Raw genomic sequence first — 25,688 nt, 5'->3', positions numbered from 1 at the left:
GGTTTAGGGATTTCAAATTTAGAATGGGTCTGACCGAGCCATCCGGTTTCGGGACCACAAATAGGGTTGAGTAGTACCCCTTCCCCTGTTGAACTAGGGGAACCTCGACAACCACTTGTTGTTGACACAGTTTTTGAATCGCAGCTAACACTATCTCCCTCTTTGGGGGAGAAGCTGGTAAAGGCAATTTGAAAAACCGGCGAGGAGGCACGTCTTCGAATTCCAGCTTGTAGCCTTGGGATACAATTTCCATTGCCCAAGGATCCAAATCTGACAGAACCCAGACTTGGCTGAAGAGTCGAAAACGTGCCCCCACCGGAGTCCCATCGTTATGCCATGGATTTAGCAGAAGCCGGGGAGGACTTCTGCTCCTGGGAACTAGCCGTAGCAGGCAGTTTTTTCCCTCTACCCTTACCTCTGGCGAGGAAGGAGGAACCCCGACCTCTTCTGGACTTATGTGATCGAAAGAACTGCATCTGATATTGCGGCGTTTTCTTCTTTTGCTGTGGAGAAACATAAGGTAAAAAGGTAGATTTACCCGCGGTAGCTGTGGAAACCAGGTCTGCGAGACCTTCTCCAAATAAATCCTCACCTTTGTAAGGTAAAACTTCCATATGTTTCTTTGAGTCGGCATCACCCGAGTCCACAGGGCTCGCCTAGCAGAAATCGCCATGGCGTTGGCTCTCGAACCTAGCAGACCAACGTCTCTCTGAGCGTCTCTCATATACAATACTGCGTCTTTTATGTGACCTAAGGTCAATAAAATGGTATCCCTATCTAGGGTATCGAAGTCAGCTGACAAGGTATCAGTTCAAGCTGCTACAGCGCTACAAACCCAAGCCGACTCTATTGCCGGTCTGAGCAAGGTCCCTGTATGTGTATAAATTGATTTTAAGGTGGTTTCCTGTCTGCGATCAGCAGGATCCTTGAGGGCTGCTGTGTCTGGAGACGGTAGCGCCACCTTTTTGGACAAGCGCGTCAACCCCTTGTCCACCCTGGGCGAGGATTCCCACCGCAACCTGTCCTTCGCAGGGAAAGGATACGCCATAAGAATTCTTTTGGGAACCTGCAGCTTCTTGTCTGGAGTTTCCCAAGCTTTTTCAAATAACTCGTTCAGCTCATGAGATGGGGGAAAACTTACCTCAGGTTTCTTTTTTGTGAACCCTCTTGTCAGGGACAGGGGGGTCCTCCGTGATATGCAACACATCTTTTATTGCAATAATCATATAAACCCTTGGGTGTAACCTTGCATCCTCGTAGTTGACACTGGAGTCAGAATCCGTGTCGGTATCAGTGTCTGTTATTTGGGACAGGGGACGTTTTTGAGACCCTGAAGGTCCCTGTAACACCGTCAAAGCCATTGACTGACTACCTGCATTATCCCTGGACTCTGCTTTGTCCAATCTCTTATGTAACAAAGCCACATTTGCATTTAAAACATTCAGCATATCCATCCAATCATGTGTCGGCGTTGCCGACGGAGACACCACAATCATCTGCTCCCCCTCCTCCTTAGAAGAGCCTTCCGCTTCAGACATGCCGACATACGCGTACCGACACCCCCACACACTCAGGGATATATCTATATGGAGACAGTTCCCCAATAAGGCCCTTTGGAGAGACAGAGAGAGAGTATGCCAGCACACACCCAGCGCCAACTGACACTGGAAACCAAATTCCCAGACAAACAGCGCTTTTATACAAAGATATAATATACAGTCACTGCGCCAATAAAAAGTGCCCCCCCCCTCTTTTTTGCCCTCTGTGACCGTGTTCAGCAGGGGAGAGTCCGGGGAGCCAGCTTCCCTGCATGTGCTGTGGAGAAAATGGCGCTGGTTAGTGCTGGAGGATCAAGCCCCGCCCCCTCAGCGGCGGGCTTCGTTCCCGCTCAAACAATCAAAAAACTGGCGGGGATAAATAATATACTGCTTCCGCAGTATATGTACATCTGCCAGTGTTCCTTGAGGCTATTAATTGCTGCCCAGGGCGCCCCCCCCTGTGCCCTGCACCCTTGCAGTGCCCACTGTTGTGTGTGTGTGTGTGTGTGTGTGGGAGCAATGGCGCTGCGCGTTACCTCACTGAAGAACTGAAGTCTTCTGCCGCCTTTGAAGTCTTCTTTCTTCTGCTACTCACCCGGCTTCTATCTTCCGGCTCTGTGAGGAGGACGGCGGCGCGGCTCCGGGCCGAGCGGCGAGGGTGAGACAAGCGTTCCGACCCTCTGGAGCTAATGGTGTCCAGTAGCCTAAGAAGCAGAGCCTATCATTTAAGTAGGTCTGATTCTCTCCCCTCAGTCCCACGATGCAGGGAGCCTGTTGCCAGCAGTGCTCCCTGAAAATAAAAAACCTAACAAAATTCTTTTTCAGAGAAACTCAGGAGAGCTCCCCTGCAGTGCACCCAGTCTCCTCTGGGCACAGGATCTGAGGTCTGGAGGAGGGGCATAGAGGGAGGAGCCAGTACACACCCATTCTAAAGTTCTTTATAGTGCCCATGTCTCCTGCGAAGCCCGTCTATACCCCATGGTCCTTACGGAGTCCCCAGCATCCTCTAGGACGTAAGAGAAACACTGTTCTGTAATGTTATAAAACCTGCAGCATCATCCCACAGTTACACAGCCCGCAGCATCGTCCGACAGTTACACAGCCCGCAGCATCGTCCGACAGTTACACAGTCCGCAGCATCGTCCGACAGTTACACAGCATCATCTGAAAGTTACACAGCCCGCAACATCATCCAACAGTTACACAGCCCGCAGCATCATCCGACAGTTACACAGCATCATCTGAAAGTTACACAGCCCGCAGCATCATCCAACAGTTACACAGCCTGCAGCATCATCCGTCAGTTACACAGCATCATCCGACAGTTACACAGCCTGCAGTATCATCTGACAGTTACACAGCATCATCCGACAGTTACACAGCCCGCAGCATCATCCGACAGTTACACAGCCTGCAGTATCATCTGACAGTTACACAGCATCATCCGACAGTTACACAGCTCGCAGCATCATCCGACAGTTACACAGCCCGCAGCATCATCCAACAGTTACACAGCCCACAGCATCATCCGAAAGTTACACAGCCCGCAGCATCATCCGTCAGTTACACAGCCCACAGCATCATCCAACAGTTACACAGCATCATCCGACAGTTACACAGCCTGCAGCATCATCCGACAGTTACACAGCCCGCAGCATCATCCGACAGTTACACAGCCTGCAGCATCATCCAACAGTTACACAGCATCATCCGACAGTTACACAGCCCGCAGCATCATCCGACAGTTACACAGCCTGCAGCATCATCCGACAGTTACACAGCCCGCAGCATCATCCGACAGTTACACAGCCCACAGCATCATCCAACAGTTACACAGCATCATCCGACAGTTACACAGCCCGCAGCATCATCCGACAGTTACACAGCCTGCAGCATTATCCGACAGTTACACAGCCGACAGCCTCATCCGACAGTTACACAGCCCACAGCATTATCCGACAGTTACACAGCATCATCCGAAAGTTACACAGCCCGCAGCATCATCCGACAGTTACACAGCATCATCCGAAAGTTACACAGCCTGCAGCATCATCCGACAGTTACACAGCCGACAGCATCATCCGACAGTTACACAGCCCACAGCATCATCCGACAGTTACACAGCCCACAGCATTATCCGACAGTTACACAGCATCATCCGAAAGTTACACAGCCCGCAGCATCATCCAACAGTTACACAGCCTGCAGCATCATCTGACAGTTACACAGCCCGCAGCATCATCCGACAGTTACACAGCCTGCAGCATCATCTGACAGTTACACAGCATCATCCGACAGTTACACAGCCCGCAGCATCATCCAACAGTTACACAGCCTGCAGCATCATCCGACAGTTACACAGCCCGCAGCATCATCTGACAGTTACACAGCATCATCCGACAGTTACACAGCCCGCAGCATCATCCGACAGTTACACAGCCCACAGCATCATCCAACAGTTACACAGCATCATCCGACAGTTACAGCCCGCAGCATCATCCGACAGTTACACAGCCTGCAGCATCATCCGACAGTTACACAGCCGATAGCATCATCCGACAGTTACATAGCATCATCCAAAAGTTACACAGCCCGCAGCATCATCCAACAGTTACACAGCCTGCAGCCTCAACCCGAAAGTTACAAGGCCTGCAGCATCATCCGACAGTTACACAGCCTGCAGCATCATCCGACAGATACACAGCCTGCAGCATCATCCGACAGTTACACAGCCCGCAGCATCATCTGACAGTTACACAGCCTACAGCATCAACCGACAGTTACACAGCCTGCAGCATCATCCGAGTTACACAGCCTGCAGCATCATCCTACAGTTACACAGCCTGCAGCATTATCCAACAGTTACACAGCCTGCAGCATTATCCGACAGTTACACAACCCGCAGCATCATCCGACAGTTACACAGCATCATCCGAGTTACACAGCCTGCAGCATCATCCAACAGTTACACAGCCTGCAGCATTATCTAACAGATACACAGCCTGCAGCATCATCCGACAGTTACACAGCCCGCAGCATCATCCGACAGTTACACAGCCTGCAATATTATCTAACAGATACACAGCCTGTAGCATCATCCGACAGTTACACAGCCTGCAGCATCATCCGACAGTTACACAGCATTATCCGACAGTTACAAAGCCTGCAGCATCATCCGACAATTACACAGCCCGCAGCATTATCTAACAGATACACAGCCTGCAGCATTATCCAACAGATACACAGCCTGTAGCATCATCCGACAGTTACACAGCCCACAGCATCATCCGACAGTTACACAGCCCGCAGCATCATCTGACAGTTACACAGCCTGCAGCATCATCCGACAGTTACACAGCCTGCAGCATCATCCGACAGTTACACAGCCCGCAGCATCATCTGACAGTTACACAGCCTGCAGCATCATCCTACAGTTACACAGCCTGCAGCATTATCCGACAGTTACACAGCCCGCAGCATCATCTGACAGTTACACAGCATCATCCGAGTTACACAGCCTGCAGCATCATCTGACAGTTACACAGCCTGCAATATTATCTAACAGATACACAGCCTGCAGCATCATCCGACAGTTACACAGCCTGCAGCATCATCCGACAGTTACACAGCCCGCAGCATCATCCGACAGTTACACAGCACGCAGCATCATCTGACAGATACACAGCCTGCAGCATTATCCAACAGATACACAGCCTGTAGCATCATCCGACAGTTACACAGCCCGCAGCATCATCCGACAGTTACACAGCCCGCAGCATCATCTGACAGTTACACAGCCCGCAGCATCATCCGACAGTTACACAGCCTGCACCATCATCTGACAGTTACACAGCCCGCAGCATCATCCGACAGTATCATCCGACAGTTACACAGCCCGCAGCATCATCCGACAGTTACACAGCCTGCATCATCATCTGACAGTTACACAGCCCGCAGCATCATTCGACAGTTACACAGCCCGCAGCATCAGCCGACAGTATCATCCGACAGTTACACAGCCCGCAGCATCATCCAACAGTTACACAGCCTGCAGCCTCAACCCGAAGGTTACAAGGCCTGCAGCATCATCCGACAGTTACACAGCCTGCAGCATCATCCGACAGATACACAGCCTGCAGCCTCATCCGACAGTTACACAGCCCGCAGCATCATCTGACAGTTACACAGCCTGCAGCATCAACCGACAGTTACACAGCCTGCAGCATCATCCGACAGTTACACAGCCTGCAGCATCATCCGACAGTTACACAGCCTGCAGCATTATCCAACAGTTACACAGCCTGCAGCATTATCCGACAGTTACACAGCCCGCAGCATCATCCGACAGTTACACAGCATCATCCGAGTTACACAGCCTGCAGCATCATCCAACAGTTACACAGCCTGCAGCATTATCTAACAGATACACAGCCTGCAGCATCATCCGACAGTTACACAGCATCATCTGAGTTACACAGCCTGCAGCATCATCTGACAGTTACACAGCCTGCAATATTATCTAACAGATACACAGCCTGCAGCATCATCCGACAGTTACACAGCCTGCAGCATCATCCGACAGTTACACAGCATCATCCGACAGTTACAAAGCCTGCAGCATCATCCGACAGTTACACAGCCCGCAGCATTATCTAACAGATACACAGCCTGCAGCATTATCCAACAGATACACAGCCTGTAGCATCATCCGACAGTTACACAGCCCACAGCATCATCCGACAGTTACACAGCCCGCAGCATCATCTGACAGTTACACAGCCTGCAGCATCAACCGACAGTTACACAGCCTGCAGCATCATCCGACAGTTACACAGCCTGCAGCATCATCCTACAGTTACACAGCCTGCAGCATTATCCGACAGTTACACAGCCCGCAGCATTATCCGACAGTTACACAGCATCATCCGAGTTACACAGCCTGCAGCATCATCCGACAGTTACAAAGCCTGCAGCATCATCCGACAGTTACACAGCCTGCAGCATTATCTAACAGATACACAGCCTGCAGCATTATCCAACAGATACACAGCCTGTAGCATCATCCGACAGTTACACAGCCCGCAGCATCATCCGACAGTTACACAGCCCGCAGCATCATCTGACAGTTACACAGCCCGCAGCATCATCCGACAGTTACACAGCCTGCAGCATTATCCAACAGATACACAGCCTGTAGCATCATCCGACAGTTACACAGCCCACAGCATCATCCGACAGTTACACAGCCTGCAGCATCATCCGACAGTTACACAGTCGGCAGCATCATCCGACAGTTACACAGCCTGCATCATCATCTGACAGTTAAACAGCCCGCAGCATCATCCGACAGTTACACAGCCCGCAGCATCATCCGACAGTTACACAGCCCGCAGCATCATTCAACAGTTACACAGCCCGCAGCATCATCTGACAGTTACACAGCCCGCAGCATCATCCGACAGTTACACAGCCTGCAGCATTATCCAACAGATACACAGCCTGTAGCATCATCCGACAGTTACACAGCCCGCAGCATCATCCGACAGTTACACAGCCTGCAGCATCATCCGACAGTTACACAGCCGGCAGCATCATCCGACAGTTACACAGCCTGCATCATCATCTGACAGTTAAACAGCCCGCAGCATCATCCGACAGTTACACAGCCCGCAGCATCATTCGACAGTTACACAGCCCGCAGCATCATCCGACAGTATCATCCGACAGTTACACAGCCTGCATCATCATCTGACAGTTACACAGCCCGCAGCATCATTCGACAGTTACACAGCCCGCAGCATCATCCGACAGTATCATCCGACAGTTACACAGCCCGCAGCATCATCCGACAGTTACACAGCCCGCAGTATCATCCGACAGTTACACAGCCCGCAGCATCATTCTACAGTTACACAGCCTGCAGCATCATCCAACAGTTACACAGCCTGCAGCATTATCTAACAGATACACAGCCTGCAGCATCATCTGACAGTTACACAGCCTGCAATATTATCTAACAGATACACAGCCTGTAGCATCATCCGACAGTTACACAGCCTGCAGCATCATCCGACAGTTACAAAGCCTGCAGCATCATCCGACAATTACACAGCCCGCAGCATTATCTAACAGATACACAGCCTGTAGCATCATCCGACAGTTACACAGCCCACAGCATCATCCGACAGTTACACAGCCCGCAGCATCATCTGACAGTTACACAGCCCGCAACATCATCCGACAGTTACACAGCCTGCACCATCATCTGACAGTTACACAGCCCGCAGCATCATCCGACAGTTACACAGCCTGCATCATCATCTGACAGTTACACAGCCTGCAGCATTATCCGACAGTTACACAGCCTGCATCATCATCTGACAGTTACACAGCCCGCAGCATCATTCGACAGTTACACAGCCCGCAGCATCAGCCGACAGTATCATCCGACAGTTACACAGCCCGCAGCATCATCCGACAGTTACACAGCCTGCATCATCATCTGACAGTTACACAGCCCGCAGCATCATTCGACAGTTACACAGCCCGCAGCATCAGCCGACAGTATCATCCGACAGTTACACAGCCCGCAGCATCATCCAACAGTTACACAGCCTGCAGCCTCAACCCGAAAGTTACAAGGCCTGCAGCATCATCCGACAGTTACACAGCCTGCAGCATCATCCGACAGATACACAGCCTGCAGCATCATCCGACAGTTACACAGCCCGCAGCATCATCTGACAGTTACACAGCCTGCAGCATCAACCGACAGTTACACAGCCTGCAGCATCATCCGACAGTTACACAGCCTGCAGCATCATCCTACAGTTACACAGCCTGCAGCATTATCCAAGTTACACAGCCTGCAGCATTATCCGACAGTTACACAGCCCGCAGCATCATCCGACAGTTACACAGCATCATCCGAGTTACACAGCCTGCAGCATCATCCAACAGTTACACAGCCTGCAGCATTATCTAACAGATACACAGCCTGCAGCATCATCCGACAGTTACACAGCATCATCTGAGTTACACAGCCTGCAGCATCATCTGACAGTTACACAGCCTGCAATATTATCTAACAGATACACAGCCTGCAGCATCATCCGACAGTTACACAGCATCATCCGACAGTTACAAAGCCTGCAGCATCATCCGACAGTTACACAGCCCGCAGCATTATCTAACAGATACACAGCCTGCAGCATTATCCAACAGATACACAGCCTGTAGCATCATCCGACAGTTACACAGCCCACAGCATCATCCGACAGTTACACAGCCTGCAGCATCAACCGACAGTTACACAGCCTGCAGCATCATCCGACAGTTACACAGCCTGCAGCATCATCCTACAGTTACACAGCCTGCAGCATTATCCGACAGTTACACAGCCCGCAGCATCATCCGACAGTTACACAGCATCATCCGAGTTACACAGCCCGCACCATTATCTAACAGATACACAGCCTGCAGCATTGTCCAACAGATACACAGCCTGTAGCATCATCCGACAGTTACACAGCCCGCAGCATCATCCGACAGTTACACAGCCCGCATCATCATCTGACAGTTACACAGCCCGCAGCATTATCCGACAGTTACACAGCCTGCATCATCATCTGACAGTTACACAGCCCGCAGCATTATCCGACAGTTACACAGCCCGCAGCATCATTCTACAGTTACACAGCCCGCAGCATTATCCGACAGTTACACAGCCCGCAGCATCATTCTACAGTTACACAGCCCGCAGCAGCATCCGACAGTATCATCCGACAGTTACACAGCCCGCAGCATCATCCGACAGTTACACAGCCCGCAGCATCATCCGAAAGTTACACAGCCCGCAGCATCATCCAACAGTTACACAGCCTGCAGCCTCAACCCGAAAGTTACAAGGCCTGCAGCATCATCCGACAGTTACACAGCCTGCAGCATCATCCGACAGTTACACAGCCTGCAGCATCAACCGACAGTTACACAGCCTGCAGCATCATCCGACAGTTACACAGCCTGCAGCATCATCCTACAGTTACACAGCCTGCAGCATTATCCAACAGTTACACAGCCTGCAGCATTATCCGACAGTTACACAGCCCGCAGCATCATCCGACAGTTACACAGCATCATCCGAGTTACACAGCCTGCAGCATCATCCAACAGTTACACAGCCTGCAGCATTATCTAACAGATACACAGCCTGCAGCATCATCCGACAGTTACACAGCATCATCTGAGTTACACAGCCTGCAGCATCATCTGACAGTTACACAGCCTGCAATATTATCTAACAGATACACAGCCTGCAGCATCATCCGACAGTTACACAGCCTGCAGCATCATCCGACAGTTACACAGCATCATCCGACAGTTACAAAGCCTGCAGCATCATCCGACAGTTACACAGCCCGCAGCATTATCTAACAGATACACAGCCTGCAGCATTATCCAACAGATACACAGCCTGTAGCATCATCCGACAGTTACACAGCCCACAGCATCATCCGACAGTTACACAGCCCGCAGCATCATCTGACAGTTACACAGCCTGCAGCATCAACCGACAGTTACACAGCCTGCAGCATCATCCGACAGTTACACAGCCTGCAGCATCATCCTACAGTTACACAGCCTGCAGCATTATCCGACAGTTACACAGCCCGCAGCATCATCCGACAGTTACACAGCATCATCCGAGTTACACAGCCCGCACCATTATCTAACAGATACACAGCCTGCAGCATTATCTAACAGATACACAGCCTGTAGCATCATCCGACAGTTACACAGCCCGCAGCATCATCCGACAGTTACACAGCCCGCATCATCATCTGAGTTACACAGCCCGCAGCATTATCCGACAGTTACACAGCCTGCATCATCATCTGACAGTTACACAGCCCGCAGCATTATCCGACAGTTACACAGCCCGCAGCATCATTCTACAGTTACACAGCCCGCAGCAGCATCCGACAGTATCATCCGACAGTTACACAGCCCGCAGCATCATCCGACAGTATCATCCGACAGTTACACAGCCCGCAGCATCATCCGACAGTTACACAGCCCGCAGCATCATCCGAAAGTTACACAGCCCGCAGCATCATCCGACAGTTACACAGCCCGCAGCATCATCCGAAAGTTACACAGCCTGCAGCAATATCCAACAGATACTGTAGTTTATACAAATCCTGCAGCATTATCAAGCAATTATTTATAAGTCCTGCAGCATTCTCCAACAACTAGCTATAAAACTTGTATCTTTATATAGTGGGACTGAAGATTATTTTATCCTGAAAAGAGAGATAATGTGTTTGTCCGGTGACGCATATAAAGATCACAATCCGCTCACCCTCAGGTTCTCTCCGTCGGCGTACAACACGTGTATAGTGACCTCGATATTCTTCTGCACACTCTTCCCTCCTCTCTCAAAGTCGCCCTTTTCCAGAGTCACATAGAGATCATTGCGCACATCCCCTGCGAGGACAATCATATGTTACTGTCTTACACAATAATACACCGCGCCTTGCAAGATTCAGGGGACTGCGCCGCGTGCAAGCTTCAGTGGACTGCGCCGCGTGCAAGATTCAGGGGACTGCGCCGCGTGCAAGATTCAGTAACTGCGCCGCGTGCAAGACTCAGGGGACTGCGCTGAATGCAATACTCAGGAAACTGCACACAAAATTCAGGGGACTGTGCTGCGTGCAAGATATTGACTGTGACGTGTGCAAGATTCAGCAGACTGCGGTGTGTGCAAGACTCAGTGACTGCACTGCATGTAAGACTTGGCACTGCACTTCGTTCAAGATTCAGGGGACTGTGCTCTGTGCAAGATTCAGGGGACTGTGCTCTGTGCAAGCTTCAGGGGACTGCGCGGCGTGCAAGATATTGACTGTAACGTGTGCAAGTTTCAGGGGACTGTGCTGCGTGCAAGACTCAGGGGTCTGCACTGCATGTAAGACTTGGGACTGTGCTGCGTGCAAGATTAAGGGGACTGTGCTGCATGCAAGATTCAGGGGACTGTGCTGCGTGTAAGATTCAGTGACTGCACTGCATGCAAGACTTTGGACTGCACTTCGTTCAAGATTCGGGGGACTGCGTGGTGTACAAGATTCAGGGGACTGCGCGGTGTACAAGATTCAGGGGACTGTGCTGCGTGTAAGATTCAGTGACTGCACTGCATGCAAGACTTTGGACTGCACTTCGTTCAAGATTCGGGGGACTGCGCGGTGTACAAGATTCGGGGGACTGCGTGGTGTACAAGATTCAGGGGACTGCGCGGTGTACAAGATTCAGGGGACTGCGCGGTGTACAAGATTCAGGGGACTGCGCGGTGTACAAGATTCAGGGGACTGCGCGGTGTACAAGATTCAGGGGACTGCGCGGTGTACAAGATTCAGGGGACTGTGCTGCGTGCAAGATTCAGGGGACTGCGCGGTGTACAAGATTCAGGGGACTGTGCTGCGTGCAAGATTCAGGGGACTGCGCGGTGTACAAGATTCAGGGGACTGCGCGGTGTACAAGATTCAGGGGACTGCGCGGTGTACAAGATTCAGGGGACTGCGCGGTGTACAAGATTCAGGGGACTGCGCGGTGTACAAGATTCAGGGGACTGCGCGGTGTACAAGATTCAGGGGACTGTGCTGCGAGCAAGATTCAGTGACTGCACTGCATGCAAGACTTGGAATGCACTGCATTAACGATTCAGGAGACTGCGCTGAGTGTGTGTGTGTGTGTGTGTGTGTGTGTGTGTGTGTGTGTGTGTGTGTGTGTGTATGAGTGTGTGTGTGATGCTTACTGTAATTGTGTGAAGTAACGTCAGAGTTTGTGTGTAAGGAAACAACACTATAGCCCTCATTCCAAGTTGATCGCTCGCTAGCTACGTTTAGCAGCCGTTCAAATGCATAGTCGCCGCCTATGGGGGAGTGTATTTTCGCTTTGCAAGTGTGCGAACGGCTTTGCAGTCGAGCGGTACAAAAACAGTTTGTGCAGTTTCAGAGTAGCTCTGGACTTACTCAGCCGCTGCGATCACTTCAGTCTTTTTGGTCCCGGAAATGACGTCAGACACCCGCCCTGCAAACGCCTGGACACGCCTGCGTTTTTCCAACCACTCCCAGAAAACAGTTGCCACCCCCAAACGCCTTCATCCTGTCAATCTCCTTGCGATCGGCTGAACGAATGGATTCTACGTTAGATCCATCGATCAGCAACGATCCGCTTTGTACCCGTACGACGCGCCTGCGCATTGCGGTGCATACACACGCACAGTTTTGCCCTGATCACTGCGCTGTGAAAAACGTCAGGGAGCGATCAACTCGGAATGACCCCCTATATCTGGGAAAGGAAGAGTTTCTCAGCAGCTTCTATATAGGATACCTGGCATAATAACATCAGGGAAGCCCAGTTTGCGGGTAACGGCTGCACCCCTGTTGAGCAGCAGCTGGTTTTCCCTACGGATCTGCTCCATGTCTCCCCTCAGGAGCTGTAGAGACACGATAAGCCCTACACAAAAAGGAGGACCGGTCACATCACAGACATTTTATTTATAGACACTTTTCTTTACATAACTTTAACAGGTTAATTTACATGAACCGATGTACAACTGCAATAAGAACAACACGTCCTTTACATGAGATGTGGGTGGTAAATGAGGCTCTGATCTCCTCTGGGGAAGGGATTCTACATGTAACAAATTCTGGAAATTCAACCTTTAAAAAATATGGAACAAAAACTAGCAGACTCAGTAATAGCAACAGGAACTGTATATAGAAGATATCAGAAGACACAACAGGGTACTGTGTATACATGTGCAGACTCTATGGGACACAAGAAGCGGTCCACAGCTGTCTGCACTGTACACTCAGTGTATCTGTACTGTATCTCACAGGAGATAATACATGTCTATGGAGCTGTCTGCACTGTACACTCAGTGTATATGTACTGTATCTCACAGGTGATAATACATGTCTATGGAGCTGTCTGTACTGTACACTCAGTGTATCTGTACTGTATCTCACAGGAGATAATACATGTCTATGGAGCTGTCTGCACTGTACACTCAGTGTATCTGTACTGTATCTCACAGGAGATAATACATGTCTATGGAGCTGTCTGCACTGTACACTCAGTGTATATGTACTGTATCTCACAGGAGATAATACATGTCTATGGAGCTGTCTGCACTGTACACTCAGTGTATATGTACTGTATCTCACAGGAGATAATACATGTCTATGGAGCTGTCTGCACTGTACACTCAGTGTATCTGTACTGTACCTCACAGGAGATAATATATGTCTATGGAGCTGTCTGCACTGTACACTCAGTGTATCTGTACTGTATCTCACAGGAGATAATACATGTCTATGGAGCTGTCTGCACTGTACACTCAGTGTATATGTACTGTATCTCACAGGTGATAATACATGTCTATGGAGCTGTCTGCACTGTACACTCAGTGTATCTGTACTGTATCTCACAGGAGATAATACATGTCTATGGAGCTGTCTGCACTGTACACTCAGTGTATCTGTACTGTATCTCACAGGTGATAATACATGTCTATGGAGCTGTCTGCACTGTACACTCAGTGTATCTGTACTGTATCTCACAGGAGATAATACATGTCTATGGAGCTGTCTGCACTGTACACTCAGTGTATCTGTACTGTATCTCACAGGAGATAATACATGTCTATGGAGCTGTCTGCACTGTACACTCAGTGTATCTATACTGTATCTCACAGGTGATAATACATGTCTATGGAGCTGTCTGCACTGTACACTCAGTGTATCTGTACTGTATCTCACAGGAGATAATACATGTCTATGGAGCTGTCTGCACTGTACACTCAGTGTATCTGTACTGTATCTCACAGGAGATAATACATGTCGATGGAGCTGTCTGCACTGTACACTCAGTGTATCTGTACTGTATCTCACAGGTGATAATACATGTCTATGAGCTGTCTGCACTGTACACTCAGTGTATCTGTACTGTATCTCACAGGAGATAATACATGTCTATGGAGCTGTCTGCACTGTACACTCAGTGTATATGTACTGTATCTCACAGGAGATAATACATGTCTATGAGCTGTCTGCACTGTACACTCAGTGTATCTGTACTGTATCTCACAGGAGATAATACATGTCTATGGAGCTGTCTGCACTGTACACTCAGTGTATCTGTACTGTATCTCACAGGAGATAATACATGTCTATGGAGCTGTCTGCACTGTACACTCAGTGTATCTGTACTGTATCTCACAGGTGATAATACATGTCTATGAGCTGTCTGCACTGTACACTCAGTGTATCTGTACTGTATCTCACAGGAGATAATACATGTCTATGGAGCTGTCTGCACTGTACACTCAGTGTATATGTACTGTATCTCACAGGAGATAATACATGTCTATGGAGCTGTCTGCACTGTACACTCAGTGTATCTGTACTGTATCTCACAGGAGATAATACATGTCTATGAGCTGTCTGCACTGTACACTCAGTGTATCTGTACTGTATCTCACAGGAGATAATACATGTCTATGGAGCTGTCTGCACTGTACACTCAGTGTATCTGTACTGTATCTCACAGGAGATAATACATGTCTATGAGCTGTCTGCACTGTACACTCAGTGTATCTGTACTGTATCTCACAGGAGATAATACATGTCTATGGAGCTGTCTGCACTGTACACTCAGTGTATCTGTACTGTATCTCACAGGAGATAATACATGTCTATGGAGCTGTCTGCACTGTACACTCAGTGTATCTGTACTGTATCTCACAGGAGATAATACATGTCTATGGAGCTGTCTGCACTGTACACTCAGTGTATATGTACTGTATCTCACAGGAGATAATACATGTCTATGAGCTGTCTGCACTGTACACTCAGTGTATCTGTACTGTATCTCACAGGTGATAATACATGTCTATGGAGCTGTCTGCACTGTACACTCAGTGTATCTGTACTGTATCTCACAGGAGATAATACATGTCTATGGAGCTATCTGCACTGTACACTCAGTGTATCTGTACTGTATCTCACAGGAGATAATACATGTCTATGAGCTGTCTGCACTGTACACTCAGTGTATATGTACTGTATCTCACAGGAGATAATATATGTCTATGGAGCTGTCTGCACTGTACACTCAGTGTATATGTACTGTATCTCACAGGAGATAATACATGTCTATGGAGCTGTCTGCACTGTACACTCAGTGTATCTGTACTGTACCTCACAGGAGATAATACATGTCTATGGAGCTGTCTGCACTGTACACTCAGTGTATCTGTACTGTACCTCACAGGCGATAATACATGTCTATGGAGCTGTCTGCACTGTACACTCAGTGTATCTGTACTGTACCTCACAGGAGATAATACATGTCTATGGAGCTGTCTGCACTGTACACTCAGTGTATCTGTACTGTACCTCACAGGAGATAATACATGTCTATGAGCTGTCTGCACTGTACACTCAGTGTATCTGTACTGTATCTCACAGGAGATAATACATGTCTATGGAGCTGTCTGCACTGTACACTCAGTGTATCTGTACTGTACCTCACAGGAGATAATACATGTCTATGAGCTGTCTGCACTGTACACTCAGTGTATATGTACTGTATCTCACAGGAGATAATACATGTCTATGGAGCTGTCTGCACTGTACACTCAGTGTATCTGTACTGTACCTCACAGGAGATAATACATGTCTATGAGCTGTCTGCACTGTACACTCAGTGTATCTGTACTGTATCTCACAGGAGATAATACATGTCTATGGAGCTGTCTGTACTGTACACTCAGTGTATCTGTACTGTATCTCACAGGAGATAATACATGTCTATGGAGCTGTCTGCACTGTACACTCAGTATATCTGTACTGTATCTCACAGGAGATAACACATGTCTATGGAGCTGTCTGCACTGTACACTCAGTGTATATGTACTGTACCTCACAGGAGATAATACATGTCTATGGAGCTGTCTGCACTGTACACTCAGTGTATATGTACTGTATCTCACAGGAGATAATACATGTCTATGGAGCTGTCTGCACTGTACACTCAGTGTATCTGTACTGTACCTCACAGGAGATAATACATGTCTATGGAGCTGTCTGCACTGTACACTCAGTGTATCTGTACTGTACCTCACAGGAGATAATACATGTCTATGGAGCTGTCTGCACTGTACACTCAGTGTATCTGTACTGTACCTCACAGGAGATAATACATGTCTATGGAGCTGTCTGCACTGTACACTCAGTGTATCTGTACTGTACCTCACAGGAGATAATACATGTCTATGAGCTGTCTGCACTGTACACTCAGTGTATATGTACTGTATCTCACAGGAGATAATACATGTCTATGGAGCTGTCTGCACTGTACACTCAGTGTATCTGTACTGTACCTCACAGGAGATAATACATGTCTATGAGCTGTCTGCACTGTACACTCAGTGTATCTGTACTGTATCTCACAGGAGATAATACATGTCTATGGAGCTGTCTGTACTGTACACTCAGTGTATCTGTACTGTATCTCACAGGAGATAATACATGTCTATGGAGCTGTCTGCACTGTACACTCAGTGTATCTGTACTGTATCTCACAGGAGATAATACATGTCTATGGAGCTGTCTGCACTGTACACTCAGTGTATCTGTACTGTACCTCACAGGAGATAATACATGTCTATGAGCTGTCTGCACTGTACACTCAGTGTATCTGTACTGTATCTCACAGGAGATAATACATGTCTATGGAGCTGTCTGCACTGTACACTCAGTGTATCTGTACTGTATCTCACAGGAGATAATACATGTCTATGGAGCTGTCTGCACTGTACACTCAGTGTATCTGTACTGTACCTCACAGGAGATAATACATGTCTATGAGCTGTCTGCACTGTACACTCAGTGTATCTGTACTGTATCTCACAGGAGATAATACATGTCTATGGAGCTGTCTGTACTGTACACTCAGTGTATCTGTACTGTATCTCACAGGAGATAATACATGTCTATGGAGCTGTCTGCACTGTACACTCAGTATATCTGTACTGTATCTCACAGGAGATAACACATGTCTATGGAGCTGTCTGCACTGTACACTCAGTGTATATGTACTGTACCTCACAGGAGATAATACATGTCTATGGAGCTGTCTGCACTGTACACTCAGTGTATATGTACTGTATCTCACAGGAGATAATACATGTCTATGGAGCTGTCTGCACTGTACACTCAGTGTATCTGTACTGTACCTCACAGGAGATAATACATGTCTATGGAGCTGTCTGCACTGTACACTCAGTGTATCTGTACTGTACCTCACAGGAGATAATACATGTCTATGGAGCTGTCTGCACTGTACACTCAGTGTATCTGTACTGTACCTCACAGGAGATAATACATGTATATGAGCTGTCTGCACTGTACACTCAGTGTATCTGTACTGTATCTCACAGGAGATAATACATGTCTATGGAGCTGTCTGCACTGTACACTCAGTGTATATGTACTGTATCTCACAGGAGATAATACATGTCTATGGAGCTGTCTGCACTGTACACTCAGTGTATCTGTACTGTATCTCACAGGAGATAATACATGTCTATGGAGCTGTCTGTACTGTACACTCAGTGTATATGTACTGTATCTCACAGGAGATAATACATGTCTATGGAGCTGTCTGCACTGTACACTCAGTGTATATGTACTGTATCTCACAGGAGATAATACATGTCTATGGAGCTGTCTGTACTGTACACTCAGTGTATATGTACTGTATCTCACAGGAGATAATACATGTCTATGGAGCTGTCTGCACTGTACACTCAGTGTATATGTACTGTATCTCACAGGAGATAATACATGTCTATGGAGCTGTCTGCACTGTACACTCAGTGTATCTGTACTGTATCTCACAGGAGATAATACATGTCTATGGAGCTGTCTGCACTGTACACTCAGTGTATCTGTACTGTATCTCACAGGAGATAATACATGTCCATGGAGCTGTCTGCACTGTACACTCAGTGTATCTGTACTATATCTCACAGGAGATAATACATGTCTATGGAGCTGTCTGCACTGTACACTCAGTGTATCTGTACTGTATCTCACAGGAGATAATACATGTCTATGGAGCTGTCTGCACTGTACACTCAGTGTATCTGTACTGTATCTCACAGGTGATAATACATGTCTATGGAGCTGTCTGCACTGTACACTCAGTGTATCTGTACTGTATCTCACAGGTGATAATACATGTCTATGGAGCTGTCTGCACTGTACACTCAGTGTATCTGTACTATATCTCACAGGAGATAATACATGTCTATGGAGCTGTCTGCACTGTACACTCAGTGTATCTGTACTATATCTCACAGGAGATAATACATGTCTATGGAGCTGTCTGCACTGTACACTCAGTGTATCTGTACTATATCTCACAGGAGATAATACATGTCTATGGAGCTGTCTGCACTGTACACTCAGTGTATCTGTACTGTATCTCACAGGAGATAATATATGTCTATGGAGCTGTCTGCACTGTACACTCAGTGTATATGTACTGTATCTCACAGGAGATAATACATGTCTATGGAGATGTCTGCACTGTACACTCAGTGTATCTGTACTGTATCTCACAGGAGATAACACATGTCTATGGAGCTGTCTGCACTGTACACTCAGTGTATATGTACTGTATCTCACAGGAGATAATACATGTCTATGGAGCTGTCTGCACTGTACACTCAGTGTATCTGTACTGTATCTCACAGGAGATAATACATGTCTATGGAGCTGTCTGCACTGTACACTCAGTGTATATGTACTGTATCTCACAGGAGATAATACATGTCTATGGAGCTGTCTGCACTGTACACTCAGTGTATATGTACTGTATCTCACAGGAGATAATACATGTCTATGGAGCTGTCTGCACTGTACACTCAGTGTATATGTACTGTATCTCACAGGAGATAATACATGTCTATGGAGCTGTCTGCACTGTACACTCAGTGTATCTGTACTGTATCTCACAGGAGATAATACATGTCTATGGAGCTGTCTGTACTGTACACTCAGTGTATCTGTACTGTATCTCACAGGAGATAATACATGTCTATGGAGCTGTCTGCACTGTACACTCAGTGTATATGTACTATATCTCACAGGAGATAATACATGTCTATGGAGCTGTCTGCACTGTACACTCAGTGTATATGTACTGTATCTCACAGGAGATAATACATGTCTATGGAGCTGTCTGCACTGTACACTCAGTGTATCTGTACTGTATCTCACAGGAGATAATACATGTCTATGGAGCTGTCTGCACTGTACACTCAGTGTATCTATACTGTATCTCACAGGAGATAATACATGTCTATGGAGCTGTCTGCACTGTACACTCAGTGTATCTGTACTGTATCTCACAGGTGATAATACATGTCTATGAGCTGTCTGCACTGTACACTCAGTGTATCTGTACTGTATCTCACAGGTGATAATACATGTCTATGGAGCTGTCTGCACTGTACACTCAGTGTATCTGTACTGTATCTCACAGGTGATAATACATGTCTATGGAGCTGTCTGCACTGTACACTCAGTGTATCTGTACTGTATCTCACAGGAGATAATACATGTCTATGGAGCTGTCTGCACTGTACACTCAGTGTATCTGTACTGTATCTCACAGGAGATAATACATGTCTATGGAGCTGTCTGCACTGTACACTCAGTGAATATGTACTGTATCTCACAGGTGATAATACATGTCTATGGAGCTGTCTGTACTGTACACTCAGTGTATCTGTACTGTATCTCACAGGTGATAATACATGTCTATGAGCTGTCTGCACTGTACACTCAGTGTATATGTACTGTATCTCACAGGAGATAATACATGTCTATGGAGCTGTCTGCACTGTACACTCAGTGTATCTGTACTGTATCTCACAGGAGATAACACATGTCTATGGAGCTGTCTGCACTGTACACTCAGTGTATCTGTACTGTATCTCACAGGAGATAATACATGTCTATGGAGCTGTCTGCACTGTACACTCAGTGTATCTGTACTGTATCTCACAGGTGATAATACATGTCTATGGAGCTGTCTGCACTGTACACTCAGTGTATATGTACTGTATCTCACAGGAGATAATACATGTCTATGGAGCTGTCTGCACTGTACACTCAGTGTATCTGTACTGTATCTCACAGGAGATAATACATGTCTATGGAGCTGTCTGCACTGTACACTCAGTGTATCTGTACTGTATCTCACAGGAGATAATACATGTCTATGGAGCTGTCTGCACTGTACACTCAGTGTATCTGTACTGTATCTCACAGGAGATAATACATGTCTATGAGCTGTCTGCACTGTACACTCAGTGTATATGTACTGTATCTCACAGGAGATAATACATGTCTATGGAGCTGTCTGCACTGTACACTCAGTGTATCTGTACTGTATCTCACAGGAGATAACACATGTCTATGGAGCTGTCTGCACTGTACACTCAGTGTATCTGTACTGTATCTCACAGGAGATAATACATGTCTATGGAGCTGTCTGCACTGTACACTCAGTGTATATGTACTGTATCTCACAGGAGATCATACATGTCTATGGAGCTGTCTGCACTGTACACTCAGTGTATCTGTACTGTATCTCACAGGAGATAATACATGTCTATGGAGCTGTCTGCACTGTACACTCAGTGTATATGTACTGTATCTCACAGGAGATAATACATGTCTATGGAGCTGTCTGCACTGTACACTCAGTGTATATGTACTATATCTCACAGGTGATAATACATGTCTATGGAGCTGTCTGCACTGTACACTCAGTGTATCTGTACTGTATCTCACAGGAGATAATACATGTCTATGGAGCTGTCTGCACTGTACACTCAGTGTATCTGTACTGTATCTCACAGGAGATAATACATGTCTATGGAGCTGTCTGCACTGTACACTCAGTTTATATGTACTGTATCTCACAGGTGATAATACATGTCTATGGAGCTGTCTGCACTGTACACTCAGTGTATCTGTACTGTATCTCACAGGAGATAATACATGTCTATGGAGCTGTCTGCACTGTACACTCAGTGTATATGTACTGTATCTCACAGGTGATAATACATGTCTATGGAGCTGTCTGCACTGTACACTCAGTGTATCTGTACTGTATCTCACAGGAGATAATACATGTCTATGGAGCTGTCTGCACTGTACACTCAGTGTATATGTACTGTATCTCACAGGAGATAATACATGTCTATGGAGCTGTCTGCACTGTACACTCAGTGTATCTGTACTGTATCTCACAGGTGATAATACATGTCTATGGAGCTGTCTGCACTGTACACTCAGTGTATCTGTACTGTATCTCACAGGAGATAATACATGTCTATGGAGCTGTCTGCACTGTACACTCAGTGTATATGTACTGTATCTCACAGGAGATAATATATGTCTATGGAGCTGTCTGCACTGTACACTCAGTGTATCTGTACTGTATCTCACAGGAGATAATACATGTCTATGGAGCTGTCTGCACTGTACACTCAGTGTATCTGTACTGTATCTCACAGGAGATTATACATGTCTATGGAGCTGTCTGCACTGTACACTCAGTGTATATGTACTGTATCTCACAGGTGATAATACATGTCTATGGAGCTGTCTGCACTGTACACTCAGTGTATCTGTACTGTATCTCACAGGAGATAATACATGTCTATGGAGCTGTCTGCACTGTACACTCAGTGTATCTGTACTGTATCTCACAGGTGATAATACATGTCTATGGAGCTGTCTGCACTGTACACTCAGTGTATATGTACTGTATCTCACAGGAGATAATACATGTCTATGGAGCTGTCTGCACTGTACACTCAAGTGTATCTGTACTGTATCTCACAGGAGATAATACATGTCTATGGAGCTGTCTGCACTGTACACTCAGTGTATCTGTACTGTATCTCACAGGAGATAATACATGTCTATGGAGCTGTCTGCACTGTACACTCAGTGTATCTGTACTGTACCTCACAGGAGATTATACATGTCTATGGAGCTGTCTGCACTGTACACTCAGTGTATCTGTACTGTATCTCACAGGTGATAATACAGGTCTATGGAGCTGTCTGCACTGTACACTCAGTGTATATGTACTGTATCTCACAGGAGATAATACATGTCTATGGAGCTGTCTGCACTGTACACTCAGTGTATATGTACTGTATCTCACAGGAGATAATACATGTCTATGAGCTGTCTGCACTGTACACTCAGTGTATATGTACTGTATCTCACAGGAGATAATACATGTCTATGGAGCTGTCTGCACTGTACACTCAGTGTATCTGTACTGTATCTCACAGGAGATAATACATGTCTATGGAGCTGTCTGCACTGTACACTCAGTGTATATGTACTGTATCTCACAGGAGATAATACATGTCTATGGAGCTGTCTGCACTGTACACTCAGTGTATCTGTACTGTATCTCACAGGAGATAATACATGTCTATGGAGCTGTCTGCACTGTACACTCAGTGTATCTGTACTGTATCTCACAGGAGATTATACATGTCTATGGAGCTGTCTGCACTGTACACTCGGTGTATCTGTACTGTATCTCACAGGAGATAATACATGTCTATGGAGCTGTCTGCACTGTACACTCAGTGTATCTGTACTGTATCTCACAGGAGATAATACATGTCTATGGAGCTGTCTGCGCTGTACACTCAGTGTATATGTACTGTATCTCACAGGAGATAATACATGTCTATGGAGCTGTCTGCACTGTACACTCAGTGTATCTGTACTGTATCTCACAGGAGATAATACATGTCTATGGAGCTGTCTGCACTGTACACTCAGTGTATATGTACTGTATCTCACAGGAGATTATACATGTCTATGGAGCTGTCTGCACTGTACACTCAGTGTATTTGTACTGTACCTCACAGGAGATAATACATGTCTATGGAGCTGTCTGCGCTGTACACTCAGTGTATCTGTACTGTATCTCACAGGAGATAATACATGTCTATGGAGCTGTCTGCACTGTACACTCAGTGTATCTGTACTGTATCTCACAGGAGATTATACATGTCTATGAGCTGTCTGCACTGTACACTCAGTGTATCTGTACTGTATCTCACAGGAGATAATACATGTCTATGGAGCTGTCTGCACTGTACACTCAGTGTATCTGTACTGTATCTCACAGGAGATAATACAGGTCTATGGAGCTGTCTGCACTGTACACTCAGTGTATCTGTACTGTATCTCACAGGAGATAATATATGTCTATGGAGCTGTCTGCACTGTACACTCAGTGTATATGTACTGTATCTCACAGGAGATTATACATGTCTATGGAGCTGTCTGCACTGTACACTCAGTGTATCTGTACTGTATCTCACAGGAGATAATACATGTCTATGGAGCTGTCTGCACTGTACACTCAGTGTATCTGTACTGTATCTCACAGGTGATAATACATGTCTATGGAGCTGTCTGCACTGTACACTCAGTGTATATGTACTGTATCTCACAGGAGATAATACATGTCTATGGAGATGTCTGCACTGTACACTCAGTGTATCTGTACTGTATCTCACAGGAGATAATACATGTCTATGGAGCTGTCTGCACTGTACACTCAGTGTATCTGTACTGTATCTCACAGGAGATAATACATGTCTATGGAGCTGTCTGCACTGTACACTCAGTGTATCTGTACTGTATCTCACAGGAGATAATACATGTCTATGGAGCTGTCTGCACTGTACACTCAGTGTATATGTACTGTATCTCACAGGAGATTATACATGTCTATGGAGCTGTCTGCACTGTACACTCAGTGTATATGTACTGTATCTCACAGGAGATAATATATGTCTATGGAGCTGTCTGCACTGTACACTCAGTGTATCTGTACTGTATCTCACAGGAGATAATACATGTCTATGGAGCTGTCTGCACTGTACACTCAGTGTATTTGTATTACATGTTTTTTTTATCTTTCTATTGAGTGTAAAATAGGAAATAAGTAATTTCCATACCTACAAATTCCTGTACATCACGTGACTCTGCATCATATAAGCTGATACTACTATAACACTTGCCTGTTGGTGTGTGATTCAGCTGTGTTGCACTAGATGGCGCTCTTGTTGTGTCTCAGAATGATGTGTGATTACGGTGTGAGTACACAAGGAGGCACATGACTCCCACCAGCAACTTCCTCACTCTCTATGGCAGGGATGGGGAACCTTCAGCCCTCCAGCTGTTGTTGAACTAAACATCCCAGCATGCCCTGCAACAGTTTTAGCATGGCCAAATAACAAAACTGTAGTAAGGCATGCTGGTATGTGTAGTTCAACAACAGCTGGAGGGCCGAAGGTTCCCCATCCCTGCTCTATGGCAGTGGGATAAGGGGCCATGTAGGGGGTGGGCTGTACTTATTCTACCATCTTTTGGATGTCTCTATTTATGAATGAGTTGTCTGTAGTTACTGAAGACAGAAACAGGAGGGATGTATGGCCAGTCAGGGTGAGCTGGAGGACACATCCTTTACTGAGCCAGTACGTCCTGTCCGTATGTGAGACGGAACGTCCTGTCAGCGGAACGTTCTGTCCGGGTGTGGGACGGAACGTCCTGTCCGGGTGTGCGACGGAACGTCCTGTCCGGGTGTGCGACGGAACGTCCTGTCCGGGTGTGCGACGGAACGTCCTGTCCGGGTGTGCGACGGAACGTCCTGTCAGCGGAACGTTCTGTCCGGGTGTGAGACGGAACATCCTGTCTGGGTGTGAGACGGAACGTCCTGTCAGCGGAACGTTCTGTCCGGGTGTGAGACGGAACGTCCTGTCCGGGTGGGAGACGGAATGTCCTGTCAGCGGAACGTCCTGTCCGGGTGTGCGACGGAATGTTCTGTCCGGGTGTGAGACGGAATGTCCTGTCAGCGGAACGTTCTGTCCGGGTGTGAGACGGAACGTCCTGTCTGGGTGTGAGACGGAACGTCCTGTCAGCGGAATGTTCTGTCCGGGTGTGAGGCGGTACGTCCTGTCTGGGT

The 25,688-nt window shown here is 47.1% G+C and overlaps 1 protein-coding gene across 1 annotated transcript in view; it reads right to left on the bottom strand.

The window, feature by feature from the left end:
• Nucleotides 1-25,688, bottom strand: part of LOC134992744 (dedicator of cytokinesis protein 3-like) — a gene marked incomplete at its 3' end in the record, with an annotated part of 85,005 nt that overhangs the window by 25,649 nt on the left and 33,668 nt on the right. The window contains exons 4-5 of the mRNA XM_063950805.1: nucleotides 12,924-13,049; nucleotides 10,900-11,024 (exon numbers count right to left, since the gene is read on the bottom strand). Coding sequence (XP_063806875.1) covers nucleotides 10,900-11,024; nucleotides 12,924-13,049 — 251 coding nt within the window. The remainder of the gene's footprint in view (nucleotides 1-10,899; nucleotides 11,025-12,923; nucleotides 13,050-25,688) is intronic.

Source organism: Pseudophryne corroboree, unplaced genomic scaffold (genome assembly GCF_028390025.1).
Source record: "Pseudophryne corroboree isolate aPseCor3 unplaced genomic scaffold, aPseCor3.hap2 scaffold_1221, whole genome shotgun sequence".
NCBI classification, from domain to species: Eukaryota; Metazoa; Chordata; class Amphibia; order Anura; family Myobatrachidae; genus Pseudophryne; species Pseudophryne corroboree.
This window is presented reverse-complemented; position numbering and strand designations above follow the sequence as displayed.